The sequence below is a fragment of the Trachurus trachurus genome (genome assembly GCF_905171665.1).
Source record: "Trachurus trachurus genome assembly, chromosome: 2".
Classification (NCBI taxonomy): domain Eukaryota; kingdom Metazoa; phylum Chordata; class Actinopteri; order Carangiformes; family Carangidae; genus Trachurus; species Trachurus trachurus.
The window spans coordinates 6504580-6529499 of NC_139914.1; the positions used below are offsets into that span (position 1 = coordinate 6504580).

The 24920-nt window shown below is 42.2% G+C and overlaps 1 protein-coding gene across 1 annotated transcript in view; it reads right to left on the reverse strand.

The window, feature by feature from the left end:
* LOC310999960 (rho GTPase-activating protein 6-like) overlaps positions 1–23916 on the reverse strand; it is a 34452-nt gene extending 10536 nt beyond the window's left edge. Inside the window, exons 1-3 of the mRNA XM_083990585.1 lie at positions 23577–23916; positions 3245–3404; positions 182–253 (exon numbers count right to left, since the gene is read on the reverse strand). Coding sequence (XP_083846711.1) covers positions 182–253; positions 3245–3404; positions 23577–23618 — 274 coding nt within the window. The 5' untranslated portion in view covers positions 23619–23916. The remainder of the gene's footprint in view (positions 1–181; positions 254–3244; positions 3405–23576) is intronic.
* Positions 23917–24920: the final 1004 nt, after the last annotated feature.

The window sequence follows — 24920 nt, forward strand, 5'->3', positions numbered from 1 at the left end:
TATAAACTGTCGAAGCCCAGTAAACAAAAACTGTGTTTTTATAACCCTGCTGTTCACCTGCCTGCAGGGTGGAGGCCACAGACTGCTCCTCTGTCTCGCTGGCAGGACCAGTTAGAGTCGGGACAAAGAGAGAGTGAAACAGAGGAGACGGAGTGTGAACATGTCAAAGATAGTGGCGTACCTTTGTCTTTACTTTTCTCTTTTGCAAGAGAGTCCAACTTCCTCCTCAGTGACTTTTTCCTCTTCTGTCCATCTGAAAGAAAACAAGAAAATAAATCATCTGCACAGTCCCCATAACAGCTGTATCTTATCTCGCTTATTATATCTAATAAGCTTATGTCAGGAATGCAGACATAAATTAGCCACGGGTGGAAAGTTGTCTATGGACCTAAATCCATTAAACTGAAACATCAGACAGGTTTGTCCAGGGTAGTCAACAGAAAAAAAAATCTAAACATATTTTTACACTGAATTCCTCACTTCGGATGCTGGGAAATGCCATGCTATGCCATAAACAGGCATCCATAGACTTTTTTAGCAAGGTTTCCCTTGAAAAATATATAGCCTATAATGCAGCAAGTATGAAAGTAATTGTATACCACAATGCTGAGACTGATCTTTGTTCTGAGGGTTATTAGTGCACTTTGCATACTTCAAACAGACATATCTGATGTGCTACGTTTGCCAAAACCTCAAGAGCAAACTGCCACTGCAAACAAAGATATGAGCTGCTCTGAAAAATATGTTTATATGTGCGTAAGAGCTTTACATCCAGGTTTTGGACCGGAGCTTTCTGGAAGGGGGAAGCCACTTTGTCAGCTGTCAACATGATGAATGAGTCCCGAATTTGCTGATTAATGATCAGGAAACTCTGGAAATTGTGGCACACGCAACTTTAAAGCCTTGGAATCCTCGTCTCAGTCCAGGATGTCAGTTCATGGAAGCATCAGCAACTTTTAATGCTATCGTTCGGTCACTCTGCTGTTTGCTTTCTGGGATCCACAACTCTTTGACACATCAGATCAGTTTGGACTTGCCCAGAGAGTCTTTGTCTTAGCAACCTCAGTTTGAACCCCAGATGTTCCCTTCATCTGTATCGAATGAGTGATTTGTGAAGCTCAGGAACCACAGCACGCTCGATGGTGGCGTCAGCCTCTTACGTGAGGAAGTAGGTTCAGTTTCCCCAAGTGTCTGACCATGTTTGATAAATCTGAACAAGTTGCTGTTCTTTCATAATCCATTTACTGCCACTGTGGTGATACATGAGAAACATGCATGAGCTGAGCTTTGAGCCCGTGAGCTGCAGCTTGAAGAGAGGACTAGAAGTGAAATCATAGTGTGGATGAGAGAGAAATAGGTGAGGAAACAGTGAGGAGGGGGTGTGAGATAGAAGGAGAGAGAAAGCAGATGTTGTGATGGAGAGTGAGGGCAGGGAGGGAGGGAGGGAGGGAGGGAGGGAGAGAGGGAGAAGCAGAGATAGGAAATGGTTTGGATTTTTGACAGATGACTTCCAAAGCTGTACGGAAATCCCCAGAACCTCCAAACCTCCCCAGTTCAACTTCCAAATTCCAACCAGTTGTGAAACCACCTGATGAACTTTTACTGCTTTTCTGTCTCATCGTACCCTCGTCCCGTCGCGTCCCGTCCCATCCAATTCCTCACGGTCTCTCTTTCTTTAATCTACTTCCCATTCTTGAAGAAAACACTAGAAACTTGAACCCTGGTACTTGGATAAATATGAAGAACCGTGAGGATAAAAAGCCCACATTAGCCGAAATAGCACTCGCACACACACTCTTGCACACACGTTGAAATATTTCCCTCGTTAGCACATGGCGGCCGTCAGGGGTTCTGGAATTCATAAGCAACACAGACAAGTACGTATTAAATCATGGTGGGGAGAGGTTTAACCTTCAGCTGGAATGCAAGGCCCTGGATAATCCACTGGCTGCACTACACTGCTGCTATGGCAGCCACTGCACTGCTATACGCTGCACTCACATGTGTGTATTTGTGTGAGCATGCACTGATGCAGAAAGTTATCTAGATTTCGTACAACTTGGGTCAGTTGTTGCTGATCGCTGAGGTCTGAAAATGCAGCAGTAGCACAAGGTGGTTTTCAATCCCAAAAAACAACAACAACCAACAAAAAAAAAACAGTCGGTGTGGCAGGAGGGATCTAGATTTATTTCACTGGCCTCTAAATATTCTAAATAAATAAACACAGGGAAACAGAATTCTTAGCTAAATAGATGAAGCCTGAGAGAAGAGGCTGCAAAAGGCAGATAATCTCTGAGATTAGCACTTTGTTCAGTAGCAAAACCTGTCGCTCATATTTCTTATTGTCTTTTTTTATTTTCCAGATATTAGCTTTCATCCTGTATAATGTTTAAATACAGTCTGACATATTCCAGTATCACAATCTGTGTGCTGTAGTGGACTTAACTATGGTCTGCCCACTTCTTTGCTTTAAACTGAGTGGGTTTGTGTGTACATATATATATATATTCTGTTGCTAAACTGTGATGCACATAGGCCTATTTTTGGTATGGGCGGGCCCAGTGGGAAACAAACCACCAACTCTGGCAGTTCTGGAGCACACTGCTCATTTCTGCTAAATCTGGCTTAATTTGTCTATTTTTCTCCAAACACTAATTCACTTTATAGTTTGGTTTACAAGGCCAAAACACAGTTACACACAGATACAGCCTGCTTTTGTGACATTTAGGACTTTTTAAGTGAGTGTTCAGTGTGGTGACTGTGTTCAGCCTCAGCAGCAAGGGAAAGGGAGTCGCGTGTCGTGGTGAGGGGGAGGGCGGTCAAACAGGAAGCCCCCGATCCTGATGTGAAGCGCGGTTTACATCTAAATTCATGTGTTGTCACAACTTTCCCAAACATAGGCCATACATGACTTCCTTTAAATCCACTTAAAGGATGACAGGAGGATGTGGTCAGAGGCTCGAGTGTTGGCTTTTTCTTTATGGGACACTTGAAAATATCTGCACAAGCTTCCGCAAAAACCATGGGTTAAGAGTGAGAAGTGTTTGTGATAGAGAGCAGCGCTTGAGTCAGAAACAGAGGCCACCGTTAACAGTCTTATAAAACATAAATGTCAGGTTTTTGACAAGCTGATGCTATCTGAGTTATGTTGAAGCAGTAAATTCCATCCATCAGGAGAATGTGCATAAAAATTCCATAACACTGTTAAAGTCAGGTCTGCAGACACACACACTGAGGCTCCCACCTTTTGGCATGGTGATCTGACATCCCAGGTCATAGTCCTGATGTAAACGGGTGTAGGCCACTTCCTGCAGCCTGGCCCTCTCCAGCTCCGACAGGCTCTGGATGGCAACCGGGGTCAGACGCACGCTCCGCCCCGACAGGCTGCTCCAGGTGAAATCACCCTGGAGAAGAGCAGACAGGTGCTGTTAGGACTTCTCATGCCATGTACAGTACTGTTTCACTGCTGTTTGTGGCTTCAGCAATACACATAGAATCTGAAAGTTGAAGGTTAGAAAAGCAAAAACTAGATATTCGCTTTAGAAAAGAAAACAATATGCTAGTAAGGTCTAATATTAGTCGTGCGCAATGGTTTAAAGGCAGATATCAGTTGTGACCTCACAGCGTTTTCATCAGGCTGGAAATAATGTAAAGCAATTTTGCAGTACATTAGGGTTTCCTGAACTTTATGAACCCGACTGAAAACTATTGAAAAAGTCATGATGTGAAAGATACGATTGGCAGTAGATTATGTTCAGTAAACTCTAAACATAACAAATAACGTTAAGCAAACTCTGATGTTACTTTTACAACAGGAGGATAAAAGAGAAACTAAATGTATAAAATTGATGTAGCCTGGACGGCAAGATAAACAGTAAGACCTGGGGAAGAAGAATCTCTCTAAGGAGCAAGTGAGGACATCTTCCAGCAGTGAAGTGCCCTTCCACTGATGGATTTGCAATATGCTCTTCACTCACATAAACTAACATTACGAATGCAAAGCATATGTGGAGGAAGAGATGTGGTTTGTGGAAGACCAAAGCATATAGAAAACAGTCTGAGTCATCACACAGCGTCTTTTTCCTGCATCAGACAGGGTTCATTTTGCAGCTTAATCCGTGATCAAGGTGGAATTAAACTGAAATGAATGGTAATGAATTTGCTGGAAAGCTGGAGACCGCTTTGGCTTTGATGAACATTTGAGGCATCTGAATCTCTGGTCATGCATTCCTCTGTGTCTACTAAGGGAAGAGGTCAGGGAGAGGTAGAGGTTAAGGAAGAAGGGAAAAGGAAAGAGAGGAGACATACCTCCAATTTATCTAATGCTTTATCCAGACAGAGGGGTTATAAGTGGACTCTAATGTGTCTGTTGCTACTCCTGCAAAACATTTACATCACTTTTTTTATCTTATAAACAGAAAAGTTCTTCACATCTTCTAGAAAAATGTGTTTCTCTGAAACTTAATGTCAAAAATATGACTTTGCTTTTTCATACCTCTGACCTCTCCCAACAATATTTTGAGGTCTTGCCTCCCGCTGACACCTCTTGTTATTTGACCCCACTCAGTGCAGTGAAGCAACAGAGCCATCATTCAGCCAGGGGAGCAAAACAAGATGTGAACATAGGCAGCCTGGAGAGCCACCTGAGTGTGTGTGTGTGTGTGTGGATCTGTGTGTGTGCAAATGAGCCTGTCACGAGTACACCAGAAACCAAGTTGCATGTTGGCCCTTTTTAATAGAGCGTTTTATCCAGCACAGTTGTGTGTGTTTTTGTGTGTGTATGTCATTCCTTATCGCTGGAGGAAGAAGCCCTTTTCCCTCCCGCTTGACCTCACACACAGCTTGAGGGGCAGTCACACACACACTTACACACACGCACACACACTGTGTAAAAGAGAAGACAAACAGTTGGAAAAGTTAAAATAAGAGGCCTCTCTCCGTGCGCTCGAGCTGGTTCTGCCCAGCAGGATTTCTGAAGGGGATGGATGAGCTTCAGTTCTGAAGTGTCAGCCTGTGAAGCCTGTGGAATGCTGACAGGAGAGGGAAGGGGGCAGACTAAATCCTGGTATCAAGCTGGAAACAGTGAGTTGAAAGCCTGTGTGACCGGCAGGGGCAACTATTTAAATTTACAGGCCGTGACTTTTCCAAAGCTGTGCAATTATACAGATTTTTAACTTGTGGTATATGATTAGTTGTTGATCTGTGGTGATACAAGAAGACACCACATCTGCAACAACCGTCCATCATTTTAATCTTATTTATGTGATATGCAGTCATGTTATGTTTTCAGAGCATCACATTTAGTCTCATTACCTCTACCTAATTAAGAATGCAGTTGCATATTCTGCAAACCAAACATGTGACGTCTGTCGTTAAAGAGAGAAGCGGATTAAACGGACCTGCAGAACGTGTGGAAAGTTACAAATGTAAGCTGTGAACAAGCCTTTTTTCCACATTAACGCTGCACTTAATGAGGCAAAGAACACTGATTTAGGATGCAGTTTGGCCTCCGAGCCGTTACGAGCCGCCGGCCAAGTTTACCTAGTCAGATGTCCAAGCCTTTAGTAGACGCAAACACTAAAGCTGATCGCTACATTGAAAAGTCACTCTGAGTTCATGATTAATGATATTATTTTTTATTTTGTTTCGCTCCCTCAGTGAGAAATCAGCAGACATCCACTCATCAATTCTCAAGCTTATTTTCCCACCCCTGACGTGACTGCCTGTCACTATGACATAGTGCTGTTAATAAGCTACAAAGCATACACACATGATTAGATCATGAATGACCCCTTAATGAGATAGACAACACCACGGAGGCTTATTTGATTACATGTTACTAGACCACCAATACAGTACATTCATTTATCCACTCCCTGCTCATATATGCTTAATGTGAAGCCTTTTGAACGCACAAGCTATGTTATGATATTCTCTGACTCAGTATGACGTGAATGCCTACTGAGATGCAACACTGTTTAAATAGCCTGAGAGCTACTGTCACAATCCTTTAACTGCTATTGTTTGTCTCCAAAATATAGTTGGTTGCTAAGCCTTCACACAGCTGCTATCATCTGTTTTCTTCCTGTATTTATTAGAGCTATTGAAACGCCCTGCCACACACACACACACACACACACACACACACATACAGTACACAAACACACACAGAGTTGATGTTTGCTGGAATGGCTGCACAGATCGAATCAATAATCCCAAGTTTAACTAAATGGCATTTCCTGCCAGTTTGCTCCACTGTAAACCGATTTAGCATGAGAAGGAATGAATGAGTGTACAGTAAATCATGAATATGCTCTGCAGGAGAGAAGGATGGGACAGTGCCAGATACATGGGCCAAAAGAATGTAAAGTTACTCATGTGAGTAGTTCATCAGAGCCAAGTGACTGCTTGATGAGACATGTATGTTATATAAAAGGTTATGTAAAGCTGTGTAGTGGGATTCAGGACTTATGTTGTCATTGTTATCGTTGCTTTGTGTTCCTATATGCGGCAGATGTTCCTCTGGAAAGAGTAATGACTGTGCTGACTGGACTGGCACCATGCAGTTAGATGACTAATGCTCACTCGGCATCCAGCGCACCGCAGCATGTGCTTTCTGCTCTGTCTCAGACAAAAGGGACAAATGGCAATATAGCCACACACACACAGGCAAAAAAATAAATATGTCAGTTTCCGTGGCAACGCATACACAGGAAAAACCAAAGGGCCAGGAAGTTAGATAAATATTACTATGGTAACGCACCTGGAAGACGCACACAGAGGCAGCAGGACACTTGTTGCTGTGATGCATGGAATAAATCTCTCCCAATTCAAGGTGAATAACATGAGGCTTTTACGTCAAGCTGACCTGGTGACGACGACATGTTGAACATGTGACACACAAACTGCATCCTAGTATTATCTATTAATACACCGTAGATACAAAAGAGAGCTGAGAGCCATTGACCCTGCTCATCGACTGCACCACGCATATAAATGTAGCCAATAATAACTCGGCTCAATATTCCTTTTACCATGAGACTTGAGTCTAAAGTGATCATTATTGGTCTGCAGTGCCATGGCAACGCATTGACAAAACTTGCTACTCCCCATCTGGTCACACACATGTGACTGCATGTGTGCATGTGGCTGAAAGAAGAAACATGTTCATACACATGCAGCTTTCAAGTGCTGTAGGAAATATACTTAGTACATGGAGACAATGAAGCAAATCCTCTTTGCAGAGAAAAAAATCTGCTAGAAAGCTTTAAATCCGCTGGTTTGTGCAATGAACTGCGTGAACATTTTGCAGGACTCCAGTGAGTTTTGAACCTATAATAAAGCCCATAAATCATAGAATTAAGTATTGCATGGAGAGCTATGGTTTTTTTATTGTGATATCATGTAATAGCTTCTTAAATAAAGCTATCAAACGCTGGAATATTATAACTGAGGGATTTTTTCTGCCCCAACAGTCATTCAGATACCCACTCCCACTCATAACTGAACATTTCTAAACATTTTGACAGCAGCTAATGACAGAGTGATTCATTGTTTCCAAACCATGAATCCTAATGTGTTTTGTGAGCCTCCAGTTTTTACTTGAGCACCAGCAGTTTATCATTTATCATCCAAAAGACAAAATTTAAAATTCTTGCATACTCAATTTACGATCAAATAGTTTCTTGTTTACAAAAAACAAAAAAAACATGGTTGCATAACAAATGATACATTATTCAGTTTTTATTTATAAGATGTGCACGTCTCTGTAATCACTGCAACATGTTACATCCACTGCATCAATACAGTGACAACAAGTTATGTAATAACAATTATAGATGTGCCAGTGGGTGAAAAGCCACTCAGAGAGACACATGCTACATGCAAACATCGCTACAACACAACATCTGCACAAACAGTGGTCACTTACAGTCACTAAAGGAGCAGTCCAACATTCTCCACATTGTACTTTAGTCTGTTGTTGTTTTTTTCTTTTCTGTTGAAGCTGGTGTTTAAATGACCCTTGAGCAGAGTTTCTGTGCCACAACACTGACCCAGAGGAATTTTTTTTTTCTTGTCTTTTACAGGTTGGCTTCATGCATGCATGTAATAGATTGCTTTCGCTGACCTGGAACCTCCTCATGGTTCACATCTGCTTGTAATTACTGACCACCCTCACTTGTCAGCCAGTGCCGTTGGTGTGCATTTATGTGTGTGTGTGCGCGTGTGTGTGCATGTTTGTACATGTACCTGTCACACACACAACAATTAATAGGCTTCTCCAGCTGTTTTGGGCCGTCCCTGATGCTGCCTTGAGGGGCACAAGCATCAGATTATAGATCCCTGTTATCTACTGCAGGTTATATAACCCAATGTGAAAGTAATTCAGTGATACCAGGCTTATCTTTGGTTGTAAAATGTGAGGTTATCAGCCTCCAGTACGGCATGTCGTTCAGATGGAGAATTATGTGAGGCAAACAACCTGTTACAGCTGTAAATGTGATTACCATACCATCCATTCCAACACAAAAACAGCAGCAGCGGGAATTTAGACATACCTGCTGCTGCTATAACAGAAATCATTTACAGCACAGTAATCTGAACTGAAATCAATTGAAAGCTAAACAATATTTTTGCAATCATTAACTTCAAGTAAAAATGTCAAAGGTTTATTGTTCCTGGCTTCTTGAATGTGAAGATGTACTACTGTTGATCTGCTTTTCATCATCAATGTTTGAAATGAAATATAATAATAGGTTTGGATTGGTGATCGTCATTTTCCACTGTTTTCTGATTCTAAATCACATCATGAGTGATTGGAGCCTATAGCAGAACGGGCAAATTGTTAGATTTAAGTGCTTAAGTGTTGACTTTAACTGTTATTGTAGAGGAGCTGTTGATACTATGACGTTTCATTTGTCCCTGCTATTGTAACGATTCATGGTGCAAACTTAATGAAAGCTAAATTTGCATTATGGTTGCGTAACTCACCACTGATCTGGCCATAAGTAGGAATGAGTCATAAAATCAACCTCCATTAAATCAGAGGAGAATAAAACTCACTGTCACTCACAAATTTAGCAAAGTTACACAACTCTAAGCCAGTTTGTCCTTTCCAGTGTGTCAGCATGCATCAACGTGTTCCTTAGAGGATCACATTCTGACGTCAGAACAGAAGTGATATTTCGGTATGTTATAGTGGTGATTGATTTGTTTGTTTTTTGTTTGTTTTTTCAAATATAAAACTTGGCTCCAGTGCAGTTATATCTCCTGTTTGTATTTCAGGAATCATAATTCACTTCATGTATGTTATTTCACAGCAGCAGTTATTAAACTACCAGATTGTAACTTTATTGACATGCAGACAGTGCAGATCAATGGAGCTGGCTGGCTGTGGAAGGCTACCCCTCAAAAAGAGAAAAAGGAAGCCACGAGGCTGGGGATGCCAGCACTACTATGTGGGTATCAGCTTTCCCTCCAGATTGTTTTTTTCGGCCTTTGCATTTAATGAGTGCTCCCTGGCTCAGTCACAAGAATGAGCAACTTGGAGTGTGTGCTCCAGACCCCCCCCCCCCCAAAAAAAAAAAAAAACATTGGCAGGCACTTCTAAAGCCTCGGGCAAACTTCAAACATTTTAAAGACAGATTAATATGGAGGGCCCGCAGCAATAATGAGGCCCGACCTTGAAGACTTAGGATCTTGCATAATGGTTACGTAAGCCACAAAAGCAATGAAAATCAGGTATTGTATCAACACTACAGTTGATAGTGGAAGGAGAAGTTAAAGTTATGTGCGGGTTGTGTGTGTGGTTTGTGTGTGTGTGTGTGTGTGTGTGTGTGTGTGTGTGTGTGTGTGTGTGTGTGTGTGTGTGTGTGGTATTGGCTCGAAGCAAACTGTGGATGGCAGAGCAACCAATGATTACATCCAAAAATATGTCAGAGTATTTCTCTATCAGCTGTCACTGGATTTATGTCAGAGACACAACACTCCTGTTAAAACACTGAACTTTACGCATAGGCTGAGTGTGTGTGTGTGTGTGTGTGTGTGTGTGTGTGTGTGTGTGTGTGTGTGTGTGTGTGTGTGTGTGTGTGTGTGTGTGTGTGTGTGTGTGTGTGTGTGTGTGTGTGCATATTTGTGCTAAAAAGAAACTTGAGACATCTGAAGTCTGTACACAGACTTCCAACCTTTTCCCCATTTCTGGCCAAGAGTACATCTGCCATGTTTTTTTTTTTTTTTTTTTTCTCAGACGTTGTCACAACTGTTTAGGCATAAATGTAACACTTATGTCACAGCATCTCTTCTCTGTTTCTGTGTCGTGATGCAACACACTTCTTTATCTATATATAAGTGAGTTGTGGGAGGTGAAACATCACAGCATGAAGCGTGAAGCTCCACATTTAAATTTCGGTGATTATTGAACTCCTGCGTCCTGTTATGAGCCACCGTAGCGCAGTCAGGAATGTTTTAAATGTTACTGTGCATGTGATAGCGCTGCAGACAGGGAGTGACGTGTCTATTGAGGGGAACCAGGGCGAGGTAGAGAGGGAGTGCAGCTGTGGGAGAGGACAGCAACTTTGCCTTGCAAAACCAATGATTTGCTTGCAAGGCGTGCTGGGAAACCCTGAAATTGCTTGAGAGGGTCCTGGAGCCAGACTATAAACACTGGATAAGTTCACTGTTTTATTCCTCTCTGCATCCTGCTTTATCTCCCTCTCCGCGCCCTCTTCCCCCATCTCCAATTTCCACAGAGGGATTTTCAAAATCCTGCTTTGTTCCTCCCAGTTTTACAGCTTCAGTCCAATGTCTCTAAACAGTGTCCTCGTTCTGCACACAGATTTTGCCTTTAAGGACTTAATAGTCGGTTCTCACAGGAAACAGCTCTGTGACACCAATCGACATTGTGTGTTTAGTTTTTTTTATAAGCTGGAAACTCAACATATTAACACAAATATATATAGCAACTCAGATGCACTGCTAGTAATTTATTGTGTGTAGACTGAGGAATCTTCTCAGACACTCTGAAAAACCCACTTGACATCATCTTCATGTTTTTCATGGATAATGAAAACAGTGTTTTTCTCTTTGCACTAAAGACAGTGTCTCAGCATCACTAATGGAATTAGACTGTGCTATGACAAAACATGCAGACAAATGAAGAACATGCACAACATCTCAATTTTTCCTCTGCACCCTTGTCTGTATCTATGACTTTACTGTGAATATCTTGTCTCCCAGCATTCAACACACACACACACCAACCAAGCCCTATCCAAGGAATGCGTTTAATTTCAATGCGTGTAATCTTAACTATATACAAGACAGTTAATTCTCCTCCTGTCCCTCTGACAAGACTGTCTGGCTGAACTAATGAAGTTGGTTAATGATTACTAATCCTGCATGGAACACTTGAGGAGATTGGTGTATGTGTGTGTATGTGTGTGTAGGGACGGAGGGAGCTGATCATGTGCATTTTTGCATAAAGAAGTGGAAAAATGCGGCGCTGGCTCCACCTGAACTGAGACTAAACTGACTGTGGCCTGGTGACATCGTCAGTGGCTGAGATTGAGCAATCAGCATTCAGAGTGTGTCTTGTGTGGCTTACGTGAGCTCCTCCATGTATCACAGAGCTGCAGCAGACAAATATTTACATCACTGCTGTATCTGCTGATGTTGTCTCCACTAGTTGATTCATTATTTGGTCAAATATTCATCCTTTTATTTCTTAGGGGAGTATTAGTCAGAGTAGACTCTGTTTTACATTTCAAGTGTTGAAATCTAGCTTGCTTATTCTTAGTTTACCTCTTACATGTTTATTATTGAAAGCCTCTATTGATTGGCTGGTTTGTATGGAAAATGCATGATCAATAGATCACGACTAATGCTTCTTTTTTCCGATCACCAGAAAACTGATCACTTGTGGTTCATACTGACTGACAGAAGCACTTAATGCTGAGTGGTGTAGTCCCACCTCCCACCTTTCTCATTGCCACAGGCCTCAGATGGATGTAACATAAACCCTCTGCAAAAATTGATCGGCATCAGCTGTAGATTGATCAATCAAATTCATAGGTATCAGTATCTGCTGCAAAATAGACTTAATGAGGTCACCCCTGATATTTATGACCTTGCTGATTGTCCTAAATCCATGGATATAAATATACAATTGCTAGGTGCATGTGTGTTTGCGCGTGTGTGTGCAGTTTATCTGTTGATCAGTAAAAATGGCTGTGTGAGTAGCCCCATGGGTATTACGTTCCCATCGAACCCTTTGCAGTCTGAGCGATCCACTGTCAGCACCGTGAGAACGGGTTCTCTCTCTCACACACACACACACACTCACATAGTATTCAGAGAAACCACTCCCAGAGAAATAATGTGCCACTCCATCAATCCTGGAATGTTGTAAAAAATAGACTCAGAGATTAGAACTGGCATCGGTGCCAAAAAGCTGAAACACGTCGGGCCTCAGATGTAAAGCTGTAACTCGGCTGTTTCCTCACATACACATTCACACACATTCACTCACACACACACTAACTCCCTCCTTCTGAAGTGTGAATTCAACACATCCAAACAACCAAAACCTGAAATGCTCCCTCATGTCCAAAAGCAGATAATGAATTCCAGAATGTCTGGCAATTAGTTTCTAATTCCAAACAACTAGCATCATCAATCTGTCAGTTGTTTAACAGCAGCTGTCTTCATTTTTTTTTTTCTAGTCAAGAGCCTGACATTGTTCTCAGCTTGTTGAATTTCAGCACAAAGAGTCTGGTAGACGTTACAGTTGGAGGCTGGTTTTGCAACGTCCGTGTACATATACTGGTCCACATGTAGGATGTGCGTGTATCTTTTGAGGAAACAGGGTTACAAGTGGGGTTTAAGATAAGTCTGACATCTGACTGAAGTATTTCTGAAGCACATTCTTGTGCATGATAAATGCAACTGTTGCATCTGAACTCTTTGTTCTGCATTGTGGAAGCCTGAACACCTTCCACTCTAACAGATCAGAGTGTGCTTGCATTGACTTAACACCTCCGTCTTTACTTGTCATGGTGGTAAGTGTGTGCAAGATTACATGTTGATCCTATTAGAGAATAGTAAGTTTATTTTTCATGCCAATAGCAAGAACATGATCCCACAATAGCAAAGCACATTGCCTTGGTTTTCCCTCTGTGCTTCTTCCACCGTATCTATTTAACACAGCAGGATCACAGCAAAGTCTCTTTAAGACTCTTTATTTTCCACATGGGTGCCAACCTCCCCCTGCCTCTTAGTTAATCCTGTGAGGTAGTTAAAGAGCAGGGATTATAACATGCTGGTCTGCTCCTCACAATCCGGATGATGTTGATGATGAAGATGACAGAGCAGCGGTCACTTTACGAGGCACATGGCAGAGTTTACATGCGGCTTAAATGCAACGTGTGTGCACATGCCTCACATATGTCCCAACGATTTGCAGACATATGCTCCACGTGGGGGAAAGAAAGTGAAGCAAGAAAATACACAATGGTATGCGCAGGGGAAGTTGTTGCATGCACAGATGCAAGAGCTGCTCGGAAGATGTGCAAAAAAACGTAGTCGATGTTTTGGTCAGTCTGCAGTAGTGTTAAAGGCGTCGGGAAATAGATCTCTCTTGTGAGTCTGACGACATCAAGTCTGGCCAAAGAAAAGCAGTCTCCTCGTTGCTGTTGTTTTTAAGTCTGTTTTTTGTACTTTTTATCGCTCACAACAACATGACACTTGTTTTTTAACCCACAAAGGGCTGCTTTTTTATCCCCAAGGCTCTCTCTTCCTGTAGGAGGGGGTGGGGTGGGACTGACTTTGCAGCTTCTGATGGAGACTGAGAGCCATCCATGACTGGACTGGAATGTATGACCGGGCTGAGACATGGAAGCTGTCAGCCCCCTGAGGGCTACTGATGGTTGAAACCTGAAGACCATTTCCTTTATGCTCCATGCTTGTGACTGCACATCATGGGTTTGACTCTGGCCAAAGACCTTTTCAGCATGTCTTACACTGGTTCCCCAGTTTGTTTGTTTCTCCATATGGAAATTTACAGTGCAGAAGAAGATATATCATGCAGACAAGAGCTGACCAGTAAGAATTATGACGTAAACCAGTGAAAAACAACAAAGAAATACCTCAAAAGTAACTGAATCAACGTTGAAAACCATCAGCCTCGTTTCACCCCAGGAAGCCTTAGCCAAGTGTAACTTCCTGGAGACCCACGCCACACCCGTCACTGCCCAGCGATGCTTTGTTCTGCCTGGACAGTGGATGTGACAGTGTGTTTGTGTGCGTACGAGTGCAAGCTGTGTGCACGTGTAACACAGGTCACAGCTGGGTCAGCTGGTCTATTATTGATTTCCTAGCGGAAAGAGAAAGAAGACTGCGCTCCAGTGCCGCTGTCCTGTCCTGCCCAGCATACCAACCAACCTTCAACTGACCCACATGTGCGGATGATTGTGTGCTGTAAAGTGTTAACAATAACTAGGTGTAGAACACTTTAAACAGATGCTGATAAGTGCTAATGGGCTGTTTAATGAACACGATAAACTACTTATCACCTCCCCACTGGCGCTGCTCCGCATGAGCCATCAAATCTCCAGCCAAGTGTGTTTCTCACTGGGTCTGTTTAGTGTAGGTTTGGTTCGTGGTTAGAGTTGAGGAACTACATCAACAAAGCTTCTACCACAAAGTTTAAACAGGATCCAACAATGAAACTTGATGACAACAAAATTTACTCAACAGCCTCTTAGTCAAATTTTGAAATACAAAGAGAGAAAAGGAGAGAGTAGGGATGGAAAGGAGGCAGTTTGACTCATCCACACCCTCCTCACCACTAAATTTGTGTCCATGGAACAAAAATCTTTAGACAATCCAAATTGTTAATTTACCACCACGCCCTTTGGAAAGTGTTCAATTCCAAACTGTCAAGAGCCAAAGAAAAGACATGATGATGGTCAACAGGATTAAGGTGCGCAGAAAGCATCTTATTCAGTCTCTTTGGAGAAGAATCTCAGACAAGTAAAAACTAAAAACCTTTGGTTGTTCTCCTAAAACAATCAGTCTAACCACTTGCAAAATATTTTGATCAAATCAGGTGAAATGTTTGGCCAGAGGCCAAGCAATTTGTGTTTCACATGGATCCAGATCCAGGTGCAGATGCAAGAACATTTCAAAAGGGTTTCTTAACTTTTTCAAGAAAAAAAATCGGCACAGACGAGAGTGAAATTTACACAAAACATCTCAACACTTTCCAGGAATGACTTTTACTGTTCTCACTGTTTTAATACGAGCTGCAGAGTGGGTCTGATACGCATCTGGTACCCTGTGCTTCTGAAAACACTTTTTAAACAATAAAAGCCCATTAGTAAAACAAAAAAAGTGTTACTTTGGACAATGGTAGTTATAGATGCCAAAATACACTCAACACAACATGTGAGTTAACAGAGAACTGAAGAGAACCATGTAGGATCAGATTTCACAGCTTATAGTTCACTTTAGTGGCAGAGGAACAATTTGTAACCTGACTGGCAAACGTATGATTACACCAAAATGTGCAAAAATAACATACCAGAGATGCACTGATGCACTAATTGCATGAGGATGCACCAAGGCAAAGGTGAAACACAGCAAACAGCTCCTAAGCCTTGATGGATGGAGTTATTCATCCACTCATCCATCAATCCTCACGTGGACATCCTCACTCAGCTATCGACTGTCAGTACGCACAAAAATACACACACAGGGACTTTTCCTGTTTACATACTCTCGACGTCTTTTATAAACAAGTGTCCACCAGGGTGATAACGCACCCTGAGGATTTTCCATCAATTTAGCTTCTTCGTTCACTCTTCATTTGTCAGCTTATGTCTAGTTTGGTTCAATTCTTAGGAGAGAATTAAGAAAATGAAACACTTTTACCAAAATAAATTGAGAATAAGATTAATTGATGTGTTTTTGAGGTGTCTGTGACAACTTGAAGCAAAACAGCAGTAAACCTGTGTTTGTGTCTGTGATGTAAATGATAAAAATAGCTTTACAGTATTTCCTCCTGTAGCTCGGTGCTGGTTTCATGAAATCTAATTTACTGTACTCCCAGTGAGAAAAGATAGAGAAGGAGGGGAGAAGAGGGGCGGAGGAATATTAATAGACTCTAATAGACTGGAAGGTAAATAGTGAGTGTGCCACGATGTAATGGGCATGTGTGCTTGTGTGCACCACCACATTCCTTTGGCAGCTGATCCAGCGTTAGTCAAAGGTGCCTTGAACCCCAGGGTCACACTTCTTACCAGTCCTTGCACAAACACAAGTTACAAGTTAAATGCATGGGCACACACATTACATACCAGGCATATGAATGCACACACCCACTGCAGTGCTAAACGGTGCGTGTTATCTCAGCTGTGTTATTCCTGTCACAAAAATCTGAGTTATTCCTCATCGGAGTCCTTTTCATCAAGACTCGATGATGTCGCCAAACTGGAAAGAAACTCCGGCCTTCCTGCCTCTCAGCTCATCTGTCTCTATCTGTCTGGCTTTGGTTCTATCAGTCCATCTGTCTCCATCTATCTGCCTATCTCTCTGCGGTTGTTTACGCTCGCCTTGCTTTGCAAACACAATCACTAATAATCAGTGGACAGAGCACCTTCAGGTAGACGTGACTACAAGATCATCATCACTCAGACTGAGAATGAGGAAACTTATTTCAAGTTACTTGTTTGCAAAAAGAAAAAAAAATACCCCAGTGCAGTTTCAGAAACGCTGAGGCAGCTTTCTATTCTGATGTTGAGGTTACCTGAATCTACATTTGCTGCACTGCTGCACATGCTATAATCCCTCATCATACAAATTGCAAACACAAATTGCTCCAAAACAGTGGAGCCAGTTATGTACACAACACTGGCAAACTGTCTGCTTCTGTGGTTGTTTGTACCTCCAATTAGGATGCATAAATAAATCCCTGGAGAATACGCTCATATAGATGTTTGAGTAGCCACTCATCACTAGAGACCACTGTGGGTTAAACTCGACAAGTTTGATCAACTGCAGCCGTGGAGACGTGGCAGGAAGAGCCACAAAGAGATGTCTGTGTTTTGGGACATCAGAAATGTAAAAGTTGGCACGGTGTTAGAAGAGCAGAGTAGTGGGACAGTAGCTTCATGTCAGTAACTGTGCTCCTGCACTGGGTTTCTTTCACGTGAATGATGTAAATCAACTCCTCCTCCATCAGTGCTCTGAATGCCTATGTCATGGATGATTCTGTTATCTGATACAAAGACATTCCCTGTGAGGTTATACAGTATGTGACACAGGTTGGTACAAAACACATGCACATTGTTAGAGAAAAAAACACTCACAGAAACACTTGGAAGCCGGCCCTTTGACCTTTGGAGACACACCGACGCAGTAAAACAGATGGCTTGATGCTTGATGTCGGCCCTACGCTTTTGACTTGTTGACCTTTCATGGAAGTTTCTAACCTCTCGTATGTTTTGCGGACTGGAGCCACATGTTTAGTGTTAATATTCTCATTCTGTTCTTCTTCAGGCTACTTTGAGATGCATATGCACTGTGCTGGGAGAAAACACAAGGCAGTGAAATGTGAGATTTAACAGTTTTGGCTAGTTTTGGCATAGCTGTGTTGCTAAGGTCGCCCAGAAACCAGCAGCTGTCTGAGGTGTTGAAAATCTAAGCAGGGATTTCTCCAGTGGACAGCACAGTCTGTTCTTATAATTTAGCATTGAGTTCTGCTTTGTGTGTATGACTCATGTGCATGTGTGCGTCCATGTGTGGCAGTGCGGGTAGAGTGCAAACACCAGTGCGCGATTCCGAGCTCGTAAAACCCGGGATGGTCGCTTTGATTAGTTCTGTCTTAGTGCCAGTTCGTTAGCCTGTTTTCCAGTGCAGGCAACTCAAGGAGAACATGTTGTTATGGTTGTTTAAAACAGCCAAACCGTGATGTAATCCTTCTGCACTTTACACAGCAATGCGGTGATTGACATTGCGCCCTCATAGCTGTTACACAAACAGACAGGAAACATGTGTAACCTTTTCTTGAACCTGCTGAAACTCCCGTAACTTTTCCTCACAAAGACAGAAACTCCTCCGGATGAAGTCATGAAGAAACCAGGGCACGAGCTTCAGCTGTAAATCAAACTTCTTTGAAACATCTAGAGCGCATATTTTGCTCAGGCCCAGAGAAAGACTCCTGCCTCTGGAAGCACATCTCCCACAGCAAACAGTGGATCAGATCTTGCCAGAACTTTCTCCTCTGTGTTTCCTCCGCTTTTGTTTTCCCCTCAAGCCTTCGTCCATTTCCATAAAAAGACAAGTCTTGAGGAGGGCGGACTTCTCTTTCGCTGTTGATAATAAAAGCGCCTTTCCCTGACAGGGTCTCGAAAGAAAAACGAGGGACGGACAGTGTTGTCATGACAAGCCAGAGGTGACGGCTGTGGAACGTGAAGAGGCAGCCTTCGACTGTGTGGTTTCCTTTTTCCTGCCACGCTGGAATGGTCTTACACTTCTTACCTCAGAGCAAGAACGTGTCTTGAGTGTCAATCAACACATGATCTTACATTACAAGTGGTCAACAACTCATGTGAGGGAGTTACAGTAAAAGACGGCTGACCTGAAAGTCAGACTTTGTAAAAAATATCAAATATTTTCACCCATAATTGGACTGACAGGCTTTTGTATTGAAACCAAAACTGTATTTTTCAATATCTGTGTGCATTCCTACCAACTGCACACCTGCGAACAAAACGTCCATTCCTGCTAAGTTCTCTCTTGGTGCTTGGTTAGCGTGCGCTTAGGAAAACTTTTCATCAGTGTAAATAAAAATGTGGTGATGCTGTCTGCCCACGCACACTAACACACATGCTGTTCAGGACAGTCGTTTGCAATTCAAGGATGGGCGTTCAGGAAAAAGTCTATTGAATAACACTTAAAATCAATAAAGATTCATTCATTCTTTCATTCTGTAAGAGTTCATTTGAATTTTCCACAAGACTGGAGGCTTTGTGGCTTGTCCTGCCAGAGCTGTTTGTACTGGGAGTGGCAGGGGAGTAAAACAAACACTCCTTCTTTAATAGAACAAGGTCACACATCAGCAGGTAAGGAGAGGACAGCATGTTATAAAATGGTCCTGTCATGGCTCTGGAGGTAGAGAGAGACGAGGAGAAGGAGGGTGAAAAAGGAGGAACTGAAAGTTTCTGAAAATAACTGAGCACAGCGAAGTCAAATGTCAAGAGAGACGGTAAAGAGGAGACAAAGGGAGGGAATGTGGTGCTTGTCTAAACGGGCAGCAGCTCTCAGGAGGACAAGGGTCTGCATGGCTAGAGGAAGACAGAGCATTTTCTGTTTGGTCAATGATGAGAGATGGAGTCAAACAGCACAAAGAAATAAAATATATGATAGTGAAGGGTAATCAATCATTTCATCAATACTTTCTTTTAGTGTCACTCGTCACTCCTCAGTCAACCAGCTGCAACTGCACCTCTCTCAGTCCAGTGTAGTTTAGGCTGATTAAAAAAATCTATTGAACATCTTTACTTTCTAGTCGCTTTACAGCTCATCCACTCTGACTCTGCTGTCTGCTTTGAAGCATACTGGTTCAAACAGTTGGCCAACATTTACAATATAAGGTTTCAGGACAAAGATAATCATTATTTGAGCAGTGGCAAAAGCCTCTGGGCTGGTTGGCTCCTCTCCAGGATTAGCTCACTCACATCCAACCCCTATTCTTAAAACTTCCTCCTTCTTTCATTCCTCTGTTGTCATTATGTGACACCCAGACGGCATAATCCTTCACGCTGCACACGATCTATGACCCATACTTCAGTCAGGAGCACTAATCAGATAGTGGAAACCATTGTTGTGAAACATTGAATATTCAATGTTACAAGACAAACCCTGGATAACTGCTTAAATAATCAAACCCGATTGGGTCAACTGGCAATTTTCCCAATGTGGTGCACATGATTTGCATCGAATGAAATCATTCATAATTTGTTTAGTCAATTCAAAGTAGTTGATGTCTCATCTGCTGAAGCTAAATCAACCCATTGTGCCGAACAAACAGTAGAGTTGTTCAAATGATACAGACAAGATTGATTCATTCCTTTGGTTCATGACCTAAAACCTGCAAAGCTAATGATCTTTTAATCAGTTTTACTTTGTGATTAGTGCTCATTATTACATCATAGAGCAGCTGGCATGGCTGTAGACTCTTACTCTTTTACACCAAGCTCTCTCTCTGTATCTGCAGATGCTGTCTGGCCAGGATAGTAAGTTAGCAGTGGTGTCTGGTGGATTTGCTGGAAAAAAAAAGTCTCTCACTGACTTTAAAAGCCAACAAACATGAATGTGAAGCCAGCTCAGCTTGGTATTATTGCTGCTAACCATTGCATTAGGAGTGATTTGTTCCCTTTGGCGTTGTCATTGCCTTTGCAGGTGATGAATCTTCCCTGTGTGGACTAAAAAGGTTTTATTCTTCTAACCCTCGTAATACCATGTAAACCTTTAATCTGCAATCCTGGAAAACAAATTCATTCCAAGACAAGAGCGGAGCAATCAATCCAAACCATTATATATTATCTCTGACGGTATGCCATTAGCACAATGCCTTGACGCCTTAGCAGAATACATCACACGTCACTGCAAGTGGAAGAAATGCGCAGCTGCCTGGCTTGCGCACTGGCAACCGCGAGGTGCTGTTACACGTCTATCTCGTTCGCTTTCTGGCTCTCTTTCCAACTCTTCTTCCATCCCTGTCTGGTAACCTAGAATCTGAAATATTTATCTGCCCTGGCAGGAATGATGACAGCCTACAATTGTTTATCATCGGCTGCCGAAGGGCGGCTTGAAGGGGCATAATCCCCCATTAACACAAATGCAGTCTTATTTGGAACTGCCTCTTTGTCATATTTTAGCTGCATTCTTGTACCAAGTTCAACGGAGCGTTGGGGATTTATGAGACAGCCATGAGCAGGCTGCCCATGAAAAAATGCACAGGACATAACCCATTTGTTTACCTGCTACACTTTGCAATATAGTGGTAGTTTAAGGTTTCCTGTGTAGAGATGTAATGTTTACAATCAATTGATGCTGTCTGAATGAATGTCTGACCTTATAAAGCCTGTGTGAAGCAGGTTACTGTGCTAGACACATTTCCTATGCAAACTATATTCATTTTTACAGCTCGGCACAGTTGTAGCTCAGCACTCCAGACTTACTTTGTTAGATCACTTTGCTAGATATTTATTGCTTGTTCATGAAATGTAGAGAATCAACACTATAGAAGACATATTCATAAAACATGTACTCGTAGTGAGTCCCCGTGCACAGGCTGGACAAGTCACAGTCAGATAAATCAAAGAGCCATGCCGCTGTATTCAAAACAAAGAAAAGGCATGCTGTTTCATCAGATATCAAATCAAACAGTTTTCCTTCATGTGTCTGTTTGGAGTTCCCTCAGTGGCCAGTACTGGCATTCTGCTAATGGGACATCTCCACCTGCTTTTTGAGCTGCATCCTTTTGACACATTGGCTTAAATTTATACAACTTGTCTCAGATGCATATTTTCCTGGAAGAACTTGTAGTCTAGTGGTTTTTTGATTGAGAGCAGTTGAGGTTCCCACACAGGCACTCTGAGCTGTCTAACTGCCCTGCAGAGGGGTGGTTAACCACTGCACTGACTGAGATAACTCATATTGCACAATTAGTCAATTGATCATTTAGTTTGATGACAGAAAATTAATAAACATCAAACTGGGTAATTGATTAATTGGTCTTTGTTGTATCTTACACATCTTTTGTTACAGAACACAAATATTATAAATTGTACTGTCAATTTTCTGCGACTTATTGCAGTTAAGTCCTAATTGGATACAGGATAAGCAAAGCGGCCCTGATTCCCATTTACATAGCCATTTCCTCTATTCCCAAACCAAAAAGAATATATAATCACTCCTGTGGATTATGGGTCTACCTCGAGGACTTCTCTCTACTAGCCCTAACTGGAATACCTCCATGGGGTGGCATTCAGTAGGAGCCACAGCCAATTAGAGGACATTACCTCCTCTAGCTCTACTTCGTCTGTCTGTCTGAGCTCTTCACCCTGAGGCTGAGACTAGACAACCAGAGAAGGAAACTCATATTGGAAGCCTGAATCTCTGCTCTCATTCTTTCAGTCACTCCCTAAAGCTCATGACCACAGGTGAAAAATGTGTAAATCTAGAGCTATTTGTCTCATTTTTATTCACAATACAACTTCAGTAGAAATTTCCACCATGTATTGACGGAGTTCACAAAAGGAGGCCAGAATTTGAATGCACAAGTGAGAGTTCAGATATATCAGATTTCATTGCTCTACAAAGATGACATGCAAGTATGATTTGGTCAGTGCACTCAAGTCTCATCAGCCTGTATTGGCTGAATTTTAGACCCACCGCTGTGGGCCATGTGGCCACGGCTTGCCCTGCCACAAAGCACTAATCCAGACCACAGCGTGCTGCCAGTCAATCCCCCAAAAATTGTATTGTTTTCCAATCAATGCTTGTAGGTTTATGAGGGCTTCCAGCCACAGAAACATTGCTCATAAAGAGGAGACAGACCGCTGGAGCAGTGAGCAAAGGATTCCTCACCGCACGAGAGGAGAAGAAGGGGGAGAGATGGAAAGAGAAGGAGGGGACACAGGAGAGAGGGTGAATGATAAAATATGAGCATCTGTGCATATTTAAGCCTGTCAACCTACTAACCAACTCCATTCCCACATTTGAATGAACCTGTTCTGCAAGCAACCTGTTGCTTGCTCCAGACTTTGACAGCTAATCTTTGCCAGATAATCAAATATGAGCTACCAGAATGCTGAGGGCCTCATTCTGAGAGCGTAGTTCTCATCAGAGCCCTAGGCAGTCCTCATGGCCTTGACCCATATCTGTGTGTTTTGCCCTCATCTGGCCACCTGGCTTTGAGGTGTAGAGTGTCAAACACAACACCAGAGCTGCAGTCTGCGGTAACTCTCTGTGTCTCTACTGAGCTGCTTTCAGAGCTGACGTCTATTCTTCAAACCAGGAAACATGTGTGGTCTTGTGTGCCAGCATGTGTATGTGCTCTATACACCACGAGTCACTTCAAATGTTCCATCACAGGAAGTTTTTGCATATTGAGGCCCCTTTGAGGTGCTCAGTTTCGAATTGTTGTTTCAGTCACATTTATTAATTATTTTTCAAATTCATGTAAGATCAGAGTGACAATGAGGTTCTAACTGCCTGATGGTGAAAGGTTTACTAAAAACAACTTCACTAAAATAGTAGTCTTCTTTTTCTTAATGCATATTATCCTCAGAGACATAGAGGCATTATACTGTATATATTGTATATGCAAATGTGCTTTAAAGTCAGAGTCATGCAGGAAATAAACATCTTTTCCGCTTTGTTCTTCAAGCAAGCACTCACTGCACGTGCATGCGCGTGCACAGTCCCAAACGCGGAACATGTAACATCTCAGCCCTTATCAGTGCATGTCGAGTCATTATAATTAATTTATGGCCAATAAACTAAGTACTTACAAGATATGAATTTTGCCTGTCGAGGAACACGGAGTCTCCCATGGTCCCGAATAAGTCTCCACATATAGTAAAACCCCCCAAAAAGCGCAGCTGCTGTAAATGATATCCCGTTAGAAAAGAAAAATAAGTCCGAGGGAAAGAGTGTGCGCGTCGGGACAGATCGTCAAAAAGTCTCCACGAGTGACTTGTGTCTTCTCCTGCCTCTGCATAAAAGACAAACAGAGACCTTTGTTATATCTAAACTGTAGGAGCCTCCGTTTAAGAGCTGATGTCTGTGCGCCGGTCAGAAGCGCGTGTCAGAGAAGCATCAGTGCCAGAAAGGACACCATAGTGCGTAATGCGTAACGGATCCATACTGCGCGCCCCGCGGACTCTGGCGAAGACAGATGCTGAGGGCAGGCTGAAAGACTTAGGTCAAACTAGCGACTGCACCACATCTCACTTCCGGTGTAGGTTTTCAAAATATAACCAGTTAGGATAAGGTCTGCATTTTTACAAATATCAGAAAGAACCATTGAGGCACGTGTTTAGCAGTTGGAAAATGATGTTCAATAGAAACTACTCATGGACAATATGATGTGGTAAATAAAAATAGCTGTTTCTTCAGTTCAAATTAAAAATAATAATAATAATAATTGAAATCACTTTTAACATTCTTATATATGTTTGAATATATTTCTACACCACACCTAGTCATGTGAATCATAATAATATTAATACATATAGTTACTTCCCTATATAATTAACCTTGAAATGAGCTACCTGCCTATTTCAGAACTAAGAGATCTGTCCTATTTGTTCTATTCAGCCCCATATTTACTCTTTCGACTTAATACAAAGACAAACTGTATAACTGAATCTTATTAAGTCAGTAAATAACTTTCTTTAACACGTTATTCTATTTGGAAAGCGTGCTTTTATTTTGAAGGCAGCGTAATCTATGTCCGGTCTCCCTCTAGGTTTCTGTGGGTAATTGACGCTGAGAAAACGGAGGCAAAGAAGGAGAGGCGGGGCACTGTAGGAGGAGGATTGGCAGTAGAAGAAGCATTTGATTATCAACAGCAGGGCTGCTCAAATGTTTTCATGTCAGTGACCCACAAATGGAGCTCCACAGTTGATAAGATTTGACTGAGGAAAGACCATATAGGGAGGTTTTAGTTGTTGGATAGTTTACAGTGCAGTAGTGTAACTGTGTCTAGGTAGCATAATCATAATGTTACTCTGCCAGTCACAACTTCACAGTCTAAATCATTTTTCCTTTCATGATTCATGTGGCTCTTAAATATATCAAGACAAAAATGAGCTACAATCTGACGTTGCCACATGAATTATGGGGATTTTGAG